Raw genomic sequence first — 17,179 nt, forward strand, 5'->3', positions numbered from 1 at the left:
TCTCTAAGACATAGAGGGCGTCCTTACACCAGACAGTACGATCGCGGAATTTGCATACCCGGCCCCTTTTGGCTGCGAGAGAGCGCAGCTTAGCATCTGGGTCTGAATCGACCCCAATGATCCCTATGGCTACAGGCATTTTCTGAAAAGTATCAGTGTGTTTTCTTCAACCAGTAGATCTTACTAACTGCATTGGGGCTCATTTACATTTAGACGTAAATTAACTTTATGACACGTCTCTAAGATGTAGCAGTACACACCCACTTTACCGCCGCACTCATAGGTGTTGCTTTAACAATCTTCCTGAAATAGTTTTTCAAAGATAGGCAGTATGGACAGGAGACAGCCAGAAGAAGAGCAGAGCATATTGCACAACTCTGCATAGGCAGCAATTTTGCCCATGGACCCTCTCTAAACTTTGCCAGACACCCCAATTACATATAAATGAAAAAATGAGGAGCGCTGTCCAAATACAGTAACTATATAAAATCAAATTTATTACAATAAAAACAATTTTAATTCATCAAATGATCGTCTGTGTTTTTATCCTGAGAACCATTTACATATAAACACCTGCATTCATCATACTGTCAGCACCACAGCTCACAGGGAAATATATAAAACCACAATTGTTTTATGTACTCAAAAGAGGACCAGGGAAAATCTATATAAGGCACCTGTTAGTATTGGGTTGATTTAGTTATCCCCTTCACCAATTTGCATTTATCACTGCATAAACCCCTAAATTGGGGCCTGTTTCAGAGATGGATGGAATTGTAGAGCTGCACACAAGTGTCTGTACAATTCCGTCCATCTCAAATGCAAATGCTGCAGGAGGTGCCCTTAGGAAGCAGACACTTCCTTGCTGCATCTGCGTGATCCCAGCGCTGCGACGAGGTCGCAGCCTCGGAACAATTAGGTTGCAATTGTTCTCCCTTCGGCCAGTCTTCGGTTGCTGAAGCTTACCGCAGCATGACCAGGTCCTGGCAGCTTGCGTGTCCTGGAAGTAGCCTCAGCACTCCCAGAGGAATCGGTATGTAATACCGACAGACTGGATCCAGGCGGTCAGAATCCCGACGCCTGGATCCTGACAGGGTTAACATACGAACACTTGCTGGTCGGTATGCTAACCCTCCCCTCTCCCAACCCTCCCTGGTGCCTGAACCTAACCTCCCCCTAGTGCCTAAACCTAACCTCCCCCTCCTCATACCCTAATCCTCCCCCCTTATGGTGGGCACACACTATACAGATATATCTGCAAATGATGGTTGTTCATACACACTGACCGGCCATCATCTGTGTCTGTCTGTAGGTTCCGACGGCCGTGTTCCGCCCCCCTCCCTGCGGCTGCCGCTGTGTACAGACCCGCCTGTACACACACTTGCCAATGCGATATGTCGGTGAACGGCGACGTTCACCGACATATTGCAAGTACACACTGGACGACGGCCAGCAGATATATTGGCCGATCAATTGATCAGCCAATGTATCTGTCAGTGTGTACCCAGCTTTAGTGCCTAATCCCCCCCCAGTATGTAACCCTAACCCTCCCCCCCACCCCTTCTTACCTTCGGCATCCCGGCGTCTGTATTCTGGCGCCGGTAAGGTAAGCGTCTGCATCCAGACCGACGGGATGCCGAACGCATACCCTCCCAGAAAACCGGGGCAACACACAGGCCGTCCCGCCCCCAAACGATTGTGCCTGTCAATAGTCAGAGGCTCGGGGTAACTAAAACATCGGAGCTGTGCACTAACCATCAGGCCCTGACACTGAGACATTTTAAAGTTGGCAGCTCTGTGCCTTCTCTGGGTTTACTTGGCAGCTGTGGTATTCTGGCATCATCATCATTTCAATATAATGATAATTATTCAAATAAAAGTCTAGAAATATTTTCATATGAAAAAGTACCCAACCATTAAATCTACAGTACTATGGTCTGGAGGTTTTGCTGCTTATTTTGTTCGTTTCGAAAACCATATAATTTTCTGATGGATTTTACTCTCTAACGCTGAAAAACTTGGTTTTCATTAAAGACCTGCGTCAGCATAAGACAGAAGCATTCAGGATTCCAGACATGACATGAGGGAGGTGTCAGGACTACAATCCCCACAATGCTGTGCGGCTCTTCGGAGCAGGTCGCTGCACAGTGACTCATAGCCAAGGCCAGCACTCCACTCCCGTCTCTAGTGGGTGTATTCTGCAAACTCAAAGCAAGTGCTTGAGACGGTTCTAATAATAACTAGCAGCAGAGCGTGCTGAGTGACTACTTCCATCCCTTAGCACCCCAGCTGCACTCTACAAGCAATCAGCCATGGCCCTGGCAGGACCCCTCAAAGTGTGCATCGTGGGTTCAGGAAACTGGTGAGAGCAGGGCAGCCTGGAGGGGCATCATGCAGACCAATATTTATTATTCATGTGTATATTTAACGCATGGGGTTTTTAATTTATGTACCGAGGTCAGGGGTCTTAACATTATATTGCGTGGTATAGTATTATGTTATTTGGTGTCCTCTGTTTCTTGCGGTATAGTGTCCTCTCTCCCAAAATATCACTTTGTACATTTTAAATGACTCCTTGTTCCATTACACAATTGTAAGGGGATATACACACTGGCATCACTGCAATGACACAGTGCATCTGTTTCTTCTGCATATGTACAATGACGTGTTTGGAAGTTGGGTTAAAAAGTAACACAATTAAAGTGCATGTTACTTCTCCAACATTATCCCCATTTTCGGAGCACAGATAGGTGAATTATATTCTAAACACGGTACTTGTGTACTTTACGGACTCATCACAGAGAGAACCCAATGAATGTTTTAAATGGGACTTGTGTACTTTACGTACACAAGTACCGAAAGTTGTCCCCACCTAAAGAAGAAAGTTGTCCCCTCGCAGGCTTGCCACAAGGTTATATTCCCCCTTTGCCCACTTGGATGGTAGGGAATGACCCTGGACACTGGCTGATGACGTCAGGGTCCTCTCTGAAGGGGATTTAGACATTACCATGATTGATGATGATGATAATAATGAGTGTAGGACACTAGGGTTCTCTCTGCAATGAGTCCGTAAAATACTCAAGTACCATAAACACTATGGCATAAACCTAATTTTTAAATACTACCCTTAAGGTACACATGACTTTTTAGCTGTGATTTAACTGCGTAGGCACATTTATTTATTTATTTGGGTAGCAAATCAGGCTTTTTAAATTCCTTTGATCAGTACAGCCATATTTTCTTGATTTTGCTTAAAACAAAACCTTCACAACATGTTTTATCAAAGCAAATAGTTTTTTTTCACATGAATGTTTTCTGTGTCAGATATGTGATTTCACATATTTTTAAAATAAATAATTTTTTATTTCCCAATTACCTAAAATATTTTAAATACAATTTTAAATGTAAAGGCTGCTTAAAAGGAAAGCAAAAGATAAACACCATGGGGCCTTTGTTTCAAGATAATTTTTTTACATAAATCTCCAGCAAAGTGCTAAGTAGCACTGCAGATCGCAGTCCATCATTATCTATGGTGACTACGATCTGACTCCTTTGTACTAAACTTAAAAAGCAAAGATTTTCAGATTTATCACCGGTAAAAATGATGGTGTAAACCTATGTGGGCTCCAGGTGCAGGAGTGAGATCTTTCGATCTTCCCTGCAGTCCTTGGCCAGTTCCAGAAGATGACGCTGTGTTCATGCGTAGTGTCAGCTTCCCCCAGGGAAGTCTTTCACTTCTGTGAAAGGCTTCTCCTGGATGCCGGGTCTATAACTCGCAGGGGCAGCGGTTACTGCAGCCGCTGTCCCTGTGAGTTCCTGGTAGTACATAGCCGGGATATTTTTATTACAAATGAAAATATCCCCGGCGAGTTAGGTACATAATAATCGTGGTAGCGATTATTAGTACATAGACCCTCATATCTCTGCCCATAGGTAAAATGCATGTGTTCTCCTCCTCCAGGTAGATAATTAAAATGTATTGTATAAAAAAATAATATAAAGGTTAGGCAAAAATTGCTAAATAATTTTTGTTTTGTCTAATATTTTGGCTAAATGTGGTTTTCTTTTTATGTATTGCAGAAGTGCTCTATTGCACAATACCTTACTCTGGCACGTTAGGAGATCAGCATATAGGGGGATGTTAACCAGTATTATGTTTGTAGAAATTTCTCTATGGAGATGTCGGTACAGCCAGTTAAACAAGTTTCATGCTAGTGACGACAAGAAAGTCGAACATGTTTTTCCTCTGACTTAGCAGAGATGGGTATCTATATAAATTAAGTGGTTGTGTCAGGTTATAGAGGCCTGAGGGCCTGATTAACTACGGATCGCAGTATAGTGTACGCACACAGTTTCGCTACGAATTTATGCTAATCCATAGCGATCGCAATGCCGCCACAGCATTTCATAAGGACGCCCACTTCACCTACACGCACATCCGTAATGTTTAGCAAGACTGCAAAACATTGGTACAACGGAGTACCATCGAAGCACAGTTAAGGCAGGTCAGATCTTACTCAGGAATTGCTTACCTCAGCGCGCGCTATGCGGCTTCAGGCTGCATATGGTATTGCAGTGGCTAATTTATGCACGCCCCTGCTACGCCATTGAAACACCCTGGCACACCTGCATCTGACCGATTTCCCGCCCCCCCCCACCGTCACCAATCACAAACTGAACTTCCTGTCAATCACTCTTCCTGTCTGTCAGTCCCAATCGCAATGGCTGGTTTGTGCACTAATATGCATACGCAGAAAGCAACAATCGGCCGATTTCCCCCCCCCCACCGTCGCCAATCACAAACGGCACTTCCTGTCAATCACTCTGTGGTGGGTCTGTCTGTCCCGATCGCAATGGCTGGTTTGTGCACCAATATGCATACGCAGGAAGCAACAATCGGCCGATTTCGTGCGTAGAAGCAACTGCGTCCCTTGCTGAATCAGGCTCTGAGTTCTGTGTCCGAGCTTCTGTCTCTCATTCATTTAACTGTCAAAAACTGAATGAGAGCGCTTTAAAAAATGCCTGTGTGGATTTAGTCTACAGCAGGGCTTGACACATTCTTCTAAAATCTAGGAGCCAGACCACCGTATCCCGAAAAAAAAAAAATACAGGATGGGACGGACAGGAGGAGTCAGCGCAGGCCAGGACAGACACAGGCACAGCAGTCAACGCAGACGACACCCAGCACATGCACTCCTGTGCATGAAATGAACGCCGCAATTCTATAGGCACGAATCTCTGCGGGGGCTGAAGAGGATCTGCTTCCTCTCTCACTGCCATGGCGACCTGGCCCCTGGAATTTGTCAAGCCCTGGTCTACAGCACAGGTTATCAAACTCTGTCTTCAGGACCCCACACGGGTCACGTCTTCCAAGTCACCGTGGTGTATTCATTACTGACACATTTTAAAAGATCCACAAGTAGAGCTAATTATTTCACTTGTGATTCTGTGGGGAGATCTGGAAAACATGCTGTTTTGGGTCATTTGAGATCCTGTGGTCTATAATTTCCTTATGATTTGATGCAGTAACATTTTTAAAGGTGGCATGTGTCACTGTGTTCCTTTATGAGAAGCTTACCATAGTCCAGTGTTTCCCAAAGTCATTACTCAGGGAGCACTAACAGTGCATGTTTTCCAGTTAATGTTCAGACATAAATGAATACACATGTGCACCAACTAGGAAAAATGGAAACCATGTACTGTTAGTGCTCCCTGAGGAATGAGTTTGGGAAACACTGCCATAGTCCATTCAAAACTTTAAAAAGGAGATATATCCCTAAGCAGCAGTCAAACACATGGACAATCCTACCACAAATATATGATCTCCAGTAAGTGAATACACAACACTTAAATGTTTGCTTAGAAACAAACATTATACAGTTATTACTACACCCATCAGCCTTTATGCCTCTGCTTCATGTTGAAATAGTTAAATATAATGCATATTGACTGCTATTTAGTGATCATCTATTTCCAACAATAACCTTAAATATTGCAATAATGTGATAATTAAGACATTTGTTATTTGCTTAAACATAGAGAGGGTGTTTAAATTAGCTGCAAAGTGCTGTTCCAGAATAGCACATCGCAGCTGGTAACATTGCTAGTTTTTCCTAGCAGCCCATTGATGCTTGCAGGAAAAATAGTGATATTAGAGGTCCTGTATATGGCAGATATGTGCACAGCTGAGCATTACAGCTAATTGAATTGTCCGCCTCTTATTTAATCATTAGGACTTTGATGAAGATTGGATTATATTTCAGGTCAAATTAACCCATGAATGCAATTCTGAAGGACATAAGAGCACATCCCATAGTGAAGTTATCAAGTAAAATGTTAGCATATACTTCATCAGGTGGTGGGAGGGGGGTAATGTCAGTGGAGGGGATGAGTGCAGGACCTGTCAGGTGTGAAAGTGACTTTGCACAGTGTACATGTGCTCACCCCGTACAGATGTGTGTTGGGCCATAGTACCCACCTCCCCATAGTACCCACTTCGTCTCCAAGCGCCAGGAAATCCGATCTCCCCCATGCTGTAAACGGTACCCAGGTTACCCGTTTACATTGCAGGGTTACCCGGGTTCCCGTGTTTAAAACCTGCAAGCTACCCTGGTTGGATTGCCACGTCACTCGACCTGGGATTCCAGTACCATGGGGAAATATAATATCCTGTGAGATTTGGGCATCAGTGTTGGTTTTGCTTTTAAATTATTGCCGCTTTAAAACATCTGGTAGACTTGCCAGAGTCACACTGCAGGATATTACATTTCCTCCCAAATATGTATTATAAATCAAAGCGTCTGCACCATGAAGAGTAAAACTTGTAAGTTATCAAGTGGTTTTCTCCCTTTTATATAGTTCTTAGGTTTCTGTAGGAACAAGCGTTGTGTAGCTGCTTACTAATATTACACAAGTGACTCGAAGTAGGATCTTCCTATAACAAAGAAAAGAGTAGGAGCTGTTCTAATCCACACCTGGGACCATGTACCCCTGAAACGGCGCTGCTAAGATGGTGGATGCTCTATGGGCTCCACAAAGATATTTGCTCTTAAATCACAAAATAACCTCAGCGCATCCTCTGTCAGAGGCAAACAGGAGCACAATATGATTACATAAAAATAATACCGCTTTATTGAAAAATAATAACAAAGATGAATAAATAATGGTAAATACCAATGTACAGTTTCTGGTGTGGGAAATACCTAATACCTGTATACAACAAAAAGATTGAAGCAGCCTCACCCTATATAACACGAAACAGAAATCCTTAAGATATGTTTTTGGTATATTGTAACCCACTCTTCTGTAGGAAAGGTATGGTATATATACCGAAAAGCAGGATGTAAATCTAGAAATTAAAAAGTTCTGCTCAGCCTTGCATAGACAGCTATGGGTCCACCTGGGTCTAAAAATCCGTGTATAATTAAAAAAAAAAAACCTGGTCTTAACTGTACATTGGTATTTACTATTATTTATTCATCTTTGTTATTATTTTTCAATAAACAGGTATTATTTTTATGTAATCATATTGTGCTCCTGTTTGCCTCTGACAGAGGATGCGCTGAGGTGTTTTTTGGGAATCTAAAGGTGCCCACACATAGCGATGTGATCTCAATCCAACGAGATGTACGATTTCCCCCTGAACTCTCCCCTGGAGCATCCCGGCAGTCCTGCACACGATTGGATCTGAAAATGCTGCCAATGTGACACACAATCTGTCGTGCCTCCTAACTACTCCAGTGCATCGTGACTTGAGGTTGTCAGATCTGCCCTACTGCATGGCAGATCTGAAGATGCGATGTGCGACCAGCGGGGATGCGCATCGCATCGGGATCGTGAGTGGGGACTCACCATTTACTCAGGATTTGGCCATACTGCACACGATCTGTCGTTCCAATGTGTCAGAATCGGCCAGATCGGGTAAAATATCGCTATGTGTGTGGGCAGCTTAAGTAGGGTTGCTGCTGTGAAATCTTTTTAAGTAGCCTGGTATTCTAAAACTTAGCTCCGTAGATAACCAATTCTGCGTTACCTACTTTTGTGCTGCCCAAATTATACCCTTCATCTACAATTGTCACACACTACCTTTCTGAATGGGTTATTCCCTCCACCAATATCTCTTTTTGTAGAATGGGGTATAAGCAATTTTGACTTACCTGCATTATGAACAGGATTGTTACCATGGATGGAAGTTATGTTTATTCATCTGCATTTTCTAGGTATTCTGCATTTTACATAATACCTTTCCCTCCCCCGAAGCAATTTCTATCTTGAAATTCAAATTGTGAGCACTTTCCATATAGCAATTAAAGGGGACAGTCTTTGCTTAAATGAACCTGTTACTGTACATTTGGACAAGCATTGTATATTTTAAGTTCTTGTGTCATACCTGCATTCTTGTATGTCTTTAGGGGCTCTGCTGTTGCCAAAATTATAGGAAACAATGTGAAAAGTCTGCAGAAATTTGCACCTACTGTCAACATGTGGGTGTTTGAAGAAAATATTAATGGGCGGAAGCTCACAGAGATCATCAACACTGAACATGAAAATGTTAAATATCTCCCTGGACATAAACTACCTGACAACGTGGTGAGAATATATCTTATTTTACCTAGTGTCTTGGAAACTGCCGTCCATGTATCTGAGTTGTAGTTACAACAGGCTGCATTCCTAACCATATTGGTTGTGTTCAGTTTGTGCCCTCATTCTTTTAGTTTTCCCATTTAATAAATATACCTAATAGCAGAGCTGTAGCTTGTGCAGGAAGTGCCCAATCTGTAGCTGTGTCCTTGCTTTGCGTGCTTACATTCACCTACTGCTCAAATCACATTGTGCGCTCTGCAAACAAGCCTGACCCTCTTGTGCAGTGCTGCCTGACATTCCATGGAGTGTCTGGCTTTTCTCCCTACCGAAGCTCTGCGTTTCATTACACATCTGTGTGTGGTTCGTAGCTTTTGGTGTATTTTATTGTGGAATGTTCTATCAATGCTCTAAACCACAGGTTCTCAAACTCTGTCCTCAGGACCCCAAACAGTGCATGTTTCCCATGTCTCCTTACAGAATCACAAGTGAGATATTAGCTTTTAAAATGTGTCAGTAATGAATACACCTGTGCACCTGCTGGGTGACCTGCAAAACCTGTGGGGTCCTGAGGACCGAGTTTGAGAACCACTGCTCTAAACTTATTAACAGCAAGGCCAACTTCCAAGGATACATAATTCATAATATTTTCTTGAGAGTACCAGCTATATGCTGATTAGAGGTAATGCTCTTTATTCTACAAAACACAGACAGATAAAGAGAGATGTATCTGCCTTGGAGAGAGAAAAAGTGAAGAAGTTGCCCAAAGCAAGCACTCAACTTCTAATACTCCTTGCACACACAAGCCAAAAACCTGGGTGCTTGCACGTGAATGCGCATCAACCCTGGCAAATGTCTGAAAGGTCCAACATGGGTTGACATGACCCTGGTCGCTATCGGGATTTTTCCCGGGACTTGCAACCTGTTTCATGCCTAAAAAGAAATTGTTTGGACGGGGAGAGTAGTGCTTGGTGATGACATCACATCTTAGCACTAGCTGAATGGCGGACGAAGTGTGTGAAGGGTTACGACCTGGGATTAACCCTCGTCGTCACCCTTGTTTGAAAGGGGTAGCCCAGCTTCAACCCATGTTCAGTGTGTCGGGTTGAACCCGGGATTTTATATCTGGCGGGTATAACTGTCATTTTCCTAGCACAGTATTTGAAATGGCAGTTAGACGATTGGTTGCTTCGGGCAACTACTCAACTTTATCTCTCTCCAAGGCTTGATACATCTCCCCGATAGTCTGTCTAAAATATTGTCTTTGGGTCTGATTCAGAGATGTACGCTAATGTTACCGCAGATGCAAATTTGTACGTAGCGGTTGTGCGAAGTTATGCAAATGTTGCAGCCCCCGGGATTTTTATTGAGATGCCCAACGCAGGCTTCACAAATCTAAGCGACTGCGTACAAAGATGCAGCATTGGCCGCAAATCGGTAGATAATCTACCTTCTGAGGAAGCCTGTGGCCGCCTGACTGAGACGCTGGAGACATTTTATCTGCGCATTGGTATGACACACATCCCAAAAACGTGACGCGCCTGTGTTTGAGTCGCCATCCCCTGTTTCCGCTCACAAATAGTCCTGCATGCGCGGGTTACCGATAATCTCTCAACGGCATCGGCATTACGTCCATCGCTGAATCAGGCTCTTTCACTTTATCCATGTGGACTCAATAATTATAATAACATTACTCATAGTGGGATATGTTTTCTGACATATCTGTATTGTTTCTGCACAAAGGGGGTCATTCAGACCCGCTCACGAGCAGCAGTACGCTTGCAAGCGGGTCGATGTTCCCCACTGCGCATGACGGAGGGAGCTCCGTCGTGCGCATGCGCGAGACCCGGGGAGCGACGGGCTTTCCATCGCTCCGGGTCTCGCACCAAAGGGGGCGTGCTGTCGATGTTGATTGACAGCACGCTCCCTTTGGTGGGCGTGCCTGCCAGACGGAGGCGTTCCCATGGGAACGCCTACCGTCTGAAGCCGGCCCCACTGACATCACTAGTGATATCAGTGGGAGTGATTTTGGCTCTGATAGAGCCAAAATCACTCCAGGGCTTGTGGCAGGGAGACCCTACCGCAGGGTCTCCATTGCAAGTCCGATGGTCAAGACCATCGCGACCATCTTTTTGGCCGCTCATATATGCTGTGGGTGGTCACCCACAGCTATACGAGCGGCCAGGAGGCCGCTCCATTTTCATGGAGGAGGGCCCTGATTCAGAGCGAGCGCTCTGGTCAGAGCGTCCGGCTCTGAATCAAGCCCAAAGTTACCAGCAAGCAGGAAACAAAAAACTTGCCAAACACTAACTCACTATCTGTTTGTTTATATGGTATATAGATGTCTATAAGTGTAGCCCATTTAGATGGAGCATTTAAAATAATTCAAGTGTTTAAATAAGATCTTCTACCTTTTTATCAGCGAGCGTTTGGGTGAACTTGCCATATGTTTTCCAGCTTTGTATAGTTACTTTGCATGTTAATGTTATTCCATTTTCCCCAGGTTGCCATCCCAAATCTCACTGATGCAGTGAATGGTGCTGATCTCCTCATCTTTGTTATTCCGCATCAGTTCATACATAAAATCTGCCAGGAAATCTCTGGGAAAGTGCACAAGAAAGCTCTGGGGATAACGCTCATCAAGGTGACATTTTGGTTCTGTGTTACACCGAGGGTTAATGAGGGAAAATCTGATTATGTCTCTCTATTTCTAAGCTGCTTTTTGCTTTCCTTTATAATATGCGTGTACATGTATGTGATTTGCTTTGTGCAGTTGAACTATACAAGAGATTTATAAAGCAATTCCATTGTGGTACCAATGTAATGAAGTCGTTGCTTTGGATTAAAGAAGTAATAGGAACAGATCTATCCCACAAAGCTTGTAACCCGTAGGAGATGGGTGCAGCCATGCATAGTCAAATAGGTGAGCGATGGTATGTTAAATAACCGTGGAGGTCTTTTTATTAAGTTAGTAAACAAAAAAATTTTAATTAATGTGGCCACTAGATTTGTGTGACTGGCTTTATGAAACATTTGAAACCTAGAACATTTGAAGCCTTTGTAACTATAGCATCGGTGCTCTAATGGGGACATATTTGTGTTGTTTATTTTTTTGCATGGTATAATAATGCTGATGATGCAGTCAGGAAGCCGACGGTCGAAATGACGACCGCTGGCTTCCCGACTGTCAAATCCTGGCAGGGTACTAATGACAGGCGTCGAAATCCCAACGCATGTCATTTTACCTATGCCTGGAGCCCGACGCCCAGCATACTGAACTAAGGTAAGCTGGGCGCGGACAGCCGCGGTTTAGATTTTAGGGCTCCCCTGGGGTCTTAGGGTTAGGCATCCCCCCAGGAGAGTTAGGTTTAGGGTAGGATTAGGCAATCCCGGGGGGGGGGGGGTGTTAGGGTTAGACACCCCCCGGGAGACTTAGGTTTAGGCTGCGAGGGTGGGGGTGGGGGGGTAGGTTTAGGCACTAAGGGGGGGGGAGTTAGGGTTAGGCACCCCTAAAGGAGATCTAGCCCGTCTGTCTTTAACTGCTTGGCTTTTGAGACATCCCTCCTAACGGCTAAGGGTTTCTCCAGCTCTGTGATCCAGACTATGCTTCCAGCACGGAAACCAGCCTCAGCCAGGATTTACCACAGAATATGGCATACATATTTCCAATGGTGTCTTCCAAGAAACTATGACCCGCAGGTCTTTAAGCTTACTCAGATTTTTGCGTTTCTTCAGTCTGGACTGGATCTATGCCTCCGCCTAGCATCTCTGAAAGTGCAGGTCTCTGCTTTGTCTATCTGGTTTCATGCAAGGTGTTCTACATACACAACCTCCCTTTATCCCTCCTGTGGCTACATGGGATTTGTCAGTGGTGCTCCAAGCACTTCAGGAACCTCCATTCGAACCCCTGTAATCAGTGGATGTCAAGTGGCTCACTGCGAAGACTCTGTTTGTTTCTTCTGGTTATAGCATCTACCCGTAGGGTATCGGATATAGGGGCGCTTCCCCCTTTTTAATATATCATCAGGCAGGGCTGTTCTTCGTACACGCCCAGGTTTCCTTCCCAAGATAGTTTCTCGCATCCACCTGAACGAGGAAATTTTGGTTCCAGCATTTCATTCGCCAGACCTCTCAGCAGGTGAGGCCTCGTTGGATATGGTCCCTGCTCTGAAGATCTACGTGGACCGCACTACTTCCATCAGGAAATCCGACTCCCTCTTTGTCCTATATGGATTCCACAAGAAGGGATGGCCAGCCAGATGGATTCGCATGACGATCTCACAGGCTTCAGTATCTGCTCATTCTACTCGCTCTGTGGGTCCCTCGTGGGCAGACTGGCATGGCACCTCAGCTGAACAGCTATGCAAGGAGGCCACCTGGTCTTCTGTCCACACCTTTCTTAGGTTTTATACCTTTCATACATTTGCCTCTAAGGATGCTTGCTTCGGGCGTAGGGTTCTCCTATCATCTCAGGAGCATTTTCGCCCTTGAACAACTGCTTTGGGACATCCCCATGTCTCCCTGTGGAACCCTATGGACCCTGAAGAAGAAAAGGAGAGTTATGGTAAATCTTACCTTGGTTAACTTTCTTCGAAGTCCTAGCTTCCATGTGTTTCTTCTCCTGGTCACTTGTTTCCTTCTCTGCGTGAGAGTGTGATTCCTCAGTGTACCAGTCTTCCTTCTCTCCTATCCTGCTGCCTTGGGCTTGTTAACAAAACTGAAGTGCCCTCAGGCTGTGGGCGTGGTAGAAGGGGAAGGACCGGAGCATCCTGGGACTGAAAAGATTTGCTATTGGTGTCCCGTCCTCCAGGTTCCACCTACACCCCTATGTCTCCCTGTGGACCCTATGGACTTCAAAGAAAGAGAGTTAACCAAGGTAAGTTTTACCATAACTCTCCTTTTTTCTTCTATCTTTTCCCCTACACGGGAACATTAATCGGCTGGTTGAGTTGGTAAAATCAAACATGTCTGATCTTAACCAAAAAATTTACACGACCATTTAAGAGAATTATCATACTACAAGTCGATTTTATCGTGGTTTATTTACTTTTTGTGACACATTATTCTCCCATAAATATCTTTAACGTTTTTTTAGTTTTAACTACACTTCAGTTTTAATCCAAGTTTGTCTAGTGAAAATTGACATTTTAGTCGTATGAATTGTTAATGTCTCCCCTAATTGTTGTGACAGAGATGAAAGGATTGTGACAATCTGGCGCTTTGAGCACATACTTATTTTGGTACTGGTCATGAAGTGCTTACATGCTGCCTATACTGTGTGTTTAGTCTATGGGGGAGATATATCAAGTCATGGAGAGAGAAAGTACCAACCAGTCAGCTCCTAACTCATTTTACAGACAGCTGGTTGGTATTTTATCGCTCTCCACAGCTTGATACATCTCCTCTTATGTGCCATGTTCTTTTCTCATGAGTGCTGATAGGCACGGTACATTTTACATGCTCTGCACACACACCAGCCCTCATTGTAATGAAATACAGCCATAGTAAAGCTAATGGTCTTCATTAATATCACTGAGCAGTCTTTTCTACATGTTACAACTCACATTTATTTGTTTTCAGGGTATAGATGAAGGCCCAGAGGGTCTGAAGCTGATTTCTGACATTATCCGTGAGAAAATGGGAATTGATATTAGTGTGTTGATGGGAGCTAACATTGCAAATGAAGTGGCAGCAGAAAAGTTCTGTGAGACAACAATAGGTAATGTACATATAGATAATCTAATCATAAATGGATCTATATGCACATTTTTTTAATATACAATCTTTATTTCATTGTAGAGCACATCAAAAACTGGAGAAGTTTGTTAAATAATGCTTTGTACAGTATGTATAAAGTTTTGCAACATTGGTCCAGTCTTGAAACTTGGCCACTCAGTACTCCCTGCCGAATAGGAAGGACAGGTTTTTCTGATGGCCCTGTTGCGGGCTACACTACAGGCAGCACAATCTCCTGTACAGTCATTACAAGCAATAGCTTTACATATCTGTATAAAGGCAGACATCTTCTTTTAAAGGGGTTATTCACTTGGAGACCTTTTAGTTTGTGTCACCATAAAGTTTTCAGGTGAACTTGGATTCTGTGCTTCACATTAATTTTGAAAAGTAAGCAGCGTAGACAGTGGGGCTATTTTATTCTGGCCAACTTACTGGTGGTATGTCTGTGGGAAGTTGGTAACTGCTCCAGTACAAGGTTAGTGATTATTGGGCTGCTTTTCTCCAACCAACCACTCTCCTATATCATGGATATGGGAGTACTTCACAACCAGAAAAATACTCATTCAATGTAAGAAGTAATAATACCTTTTTTTTTTTTTTTTTTTACACTCCTTGTAATAGTAGTTTATTAACATTAGAAAGGGTAATATGTGGTAAATGAGCAATCTCATCACAAGGGATGTAGTTAAAGCAGCGATGGCGCCAGTGTCTACAGATGACAGGTCCACACTAAACTCAATTAGCAATTAGCAAAGCATTGTTCCATGGTTGACATGTCATTGCCAGCAGCTTTATGGCTCTTTTGCAGACCTAGTACCAGTGTAGAAGTAATACATATCATAATGTACACATTGCACAAATGCATGGGTAAAAAACATTTCTGGGTATATGTGGGATAAAAATATGGTCATCAAAGCTCATATTTTGGTGCAAAACGAGGTGCATCAGTTGTGGTATAATTAAACCCGTTGTATTGTCATGTAAAACGACATCATCCACCTCCTGAATAACTTACAAAAGAACAAAAATTCTGTTTAGTTCCACTTTTAAGTGTTCGCAACACACTAAAATGTTTCAGTTTTCTTAGAAAAATGACCCATTAATCTGGGAAACACTTGGCACTGTTCTATTGTAATGACCCCTATAACTCAACTGAGCAAACATACAACACCCGCATTATTTCCTTTTACAAAATCCCAATTGAGTACACGTGCTTTATTCCATATTTCCTTATTGTATATCATTACTGTATTTTTTTTTCCTTTGGAAGATGAAGGCTATCTAAATTATGTAAAGCATTAGACTATATCATCCAGTAGACAGAATAAAAAGCTATTTATATCCAATCAAGGAATTTATTCTAAACCATCAGACACTGGGTCCGTTTTGTTCCCATGCATAATTTCATTATTTCTCATCCTAAAGTATCAAGTAGAAGACCTAATGTTCTAGCTATCCAATTTCATGCTTTGGAGATCAGGTAATAATGTGCCATCCATAAAATGTACTTAGGTGTATTAATATGTATATTGTGATGTTCATTGAACTCTTTTCTGTATAGTTGACTTTTTAAGAAAAAAAAAAAAAACCTCTGGCTCTTACTTCTTCCTACTTCTTGTTCTGTGAGTATCGCCTGTATGTCCTGCTTTTCATATGATTGCGGAGGGTGTTGGGTGAGCAGGACGACCAGTCAGAAGTTGTCGTCTGTGTTGTTAAGATTGCGGCTTCTTATTGTGGTGTTCCTACTCGCAGCTCCCTCCGTAGTAGGGTCATGCAGTGCCAGTCTCTTTAGTCTGTGGATATGAGTTTAACCACGGAGCCCTAAGAAAATGACTGCATGAACCATGCCTTTAGGTTCCAGGACCCCTAGATAGGATGACTTTTTCACCTTATGTAGGAGTGCTGCTTTAAATAAATGCAATAGATCAAGTTGTGCACAGTAGCTAGGTACAGATGAAATGTAGAGTGCACTTTACTATAATAAAAAATGATCAGTATATTTCTTTGTGGCTGGAAAAAAATAAATATGAAATGCTTTGACAAGGGGAGAAAGTTTCTCCAAAAGTGTAGGTGAGCTCACTTTATAAGAGAAGATTTAACTAAAAATTGTGTAAAGTGTTTATTAATATCCTCCTTTTTTCTAATCTCATCAGGCAGCAAAGTCCTTCAAAATGGGCTTTTGTTCAAAGAGCTCTTACAGACTCCTAATTTCCGTATAACTGTGGTGGACGACGCCGATACCGTAGAATTATGTGGAGCCTTAAAGGTAAAATCTGCTAAATGATGTCTGTGCTGCAAAAATCCCGTAAGTTTTTAGATTGGTATGAACAATAACCCAACAACCTGAGTCAGTGACGTTAGTCTCTGAAAGTTCAGGCATCTACACATCTACATGCTCCAAACATTTGTCATTTCCTTTACTTACTCCCCACACACCAACTCATGTTGGAAACAGGCATTCCTGAATCCCCAGTAACAATATCACAACATGATATGCCACAGCCAAAAATGTATAACTGTATAGAAAAAAGGAAAATGGTGCACAGGCATGTATAGGCCACATATTGAGGAGAAAGGTTGATGAAATTCCAAAATGTACAGTAGTAAAGATGAAAAGAAAAAAGGTAATGTTAATTATAAGCTATATAATAAAATCAAGTGCTTATAAAATAAATAAACATATAAGGGGGGCACTGATGAGAGAGGATAGAGAGACATCTAGTCTATTTCTACCTGTCTAGGCCTGTCTTCCTGTTCTAGGCCTATCAAAAATAATTCTACATAGTCTGTCCCGATTCAGATATGCACAGTGAGAGCTTAACTTACTCTACACAGACATGTGCAGATGTAAATTATTAAAGAA

At 42.9% G+C, this 17,179-nt stretch overlaps 1 protein-coding gene across 1 annotated transcript in view; it reads left to right on the forward strand.

Moving 5' to 3' along the window:
- The first annotated feature begins 2,094 nt into the window (after positions 1 to 2,094).
- The window catches only part of GPD1L (glycerol-3-phosphate dehydrogenase 1 like), a 28,174-nt gene continuing 13,089 nt past the window's right edge, over positions 2,095 to 17,179 (forward strand). The window contains exons 1-5 of the mRNA XM_088463537.1: positions 2,095 to 2,362; positions 8,412 to 8,589; positions 11,084 to 11,224; positions 14,161 to 14,299; positions 16,470 to 16,582. Of these exons, the coding sequence (XP_088319663.1) occupies positions 2,313 to 2,362; positions 8,412 to 8,589; positions 11,084 to 11,224; positions 14,161 to 14,299; positions 16,470 to 16,582 (621 nt within the window). The 5' untranslated portion in view covers positions 2,095 to 2,312. The remainder of the gene's footprint in view (positions 2,363 to 8,411; positions 8,590 to 11,083; positions 11,225 to 14,160; positions 14,300 to 16,469; positions 16,583 to 17,179) is intronic.

Source organism: Taudactylus pleione, unplaced genomic scaffold, assembly GCF_031769625.1.
Source record: "Taudactylus pleione unplaced genomic scaffold, aTauple2 ptg000053l, whole genome shotgun sequence".
NCBI lineage: Eukaryota > Metazoa > Chordata > Amphibia > Anura > Myobatrachidae > Taudactylus > Taudactylus pleione.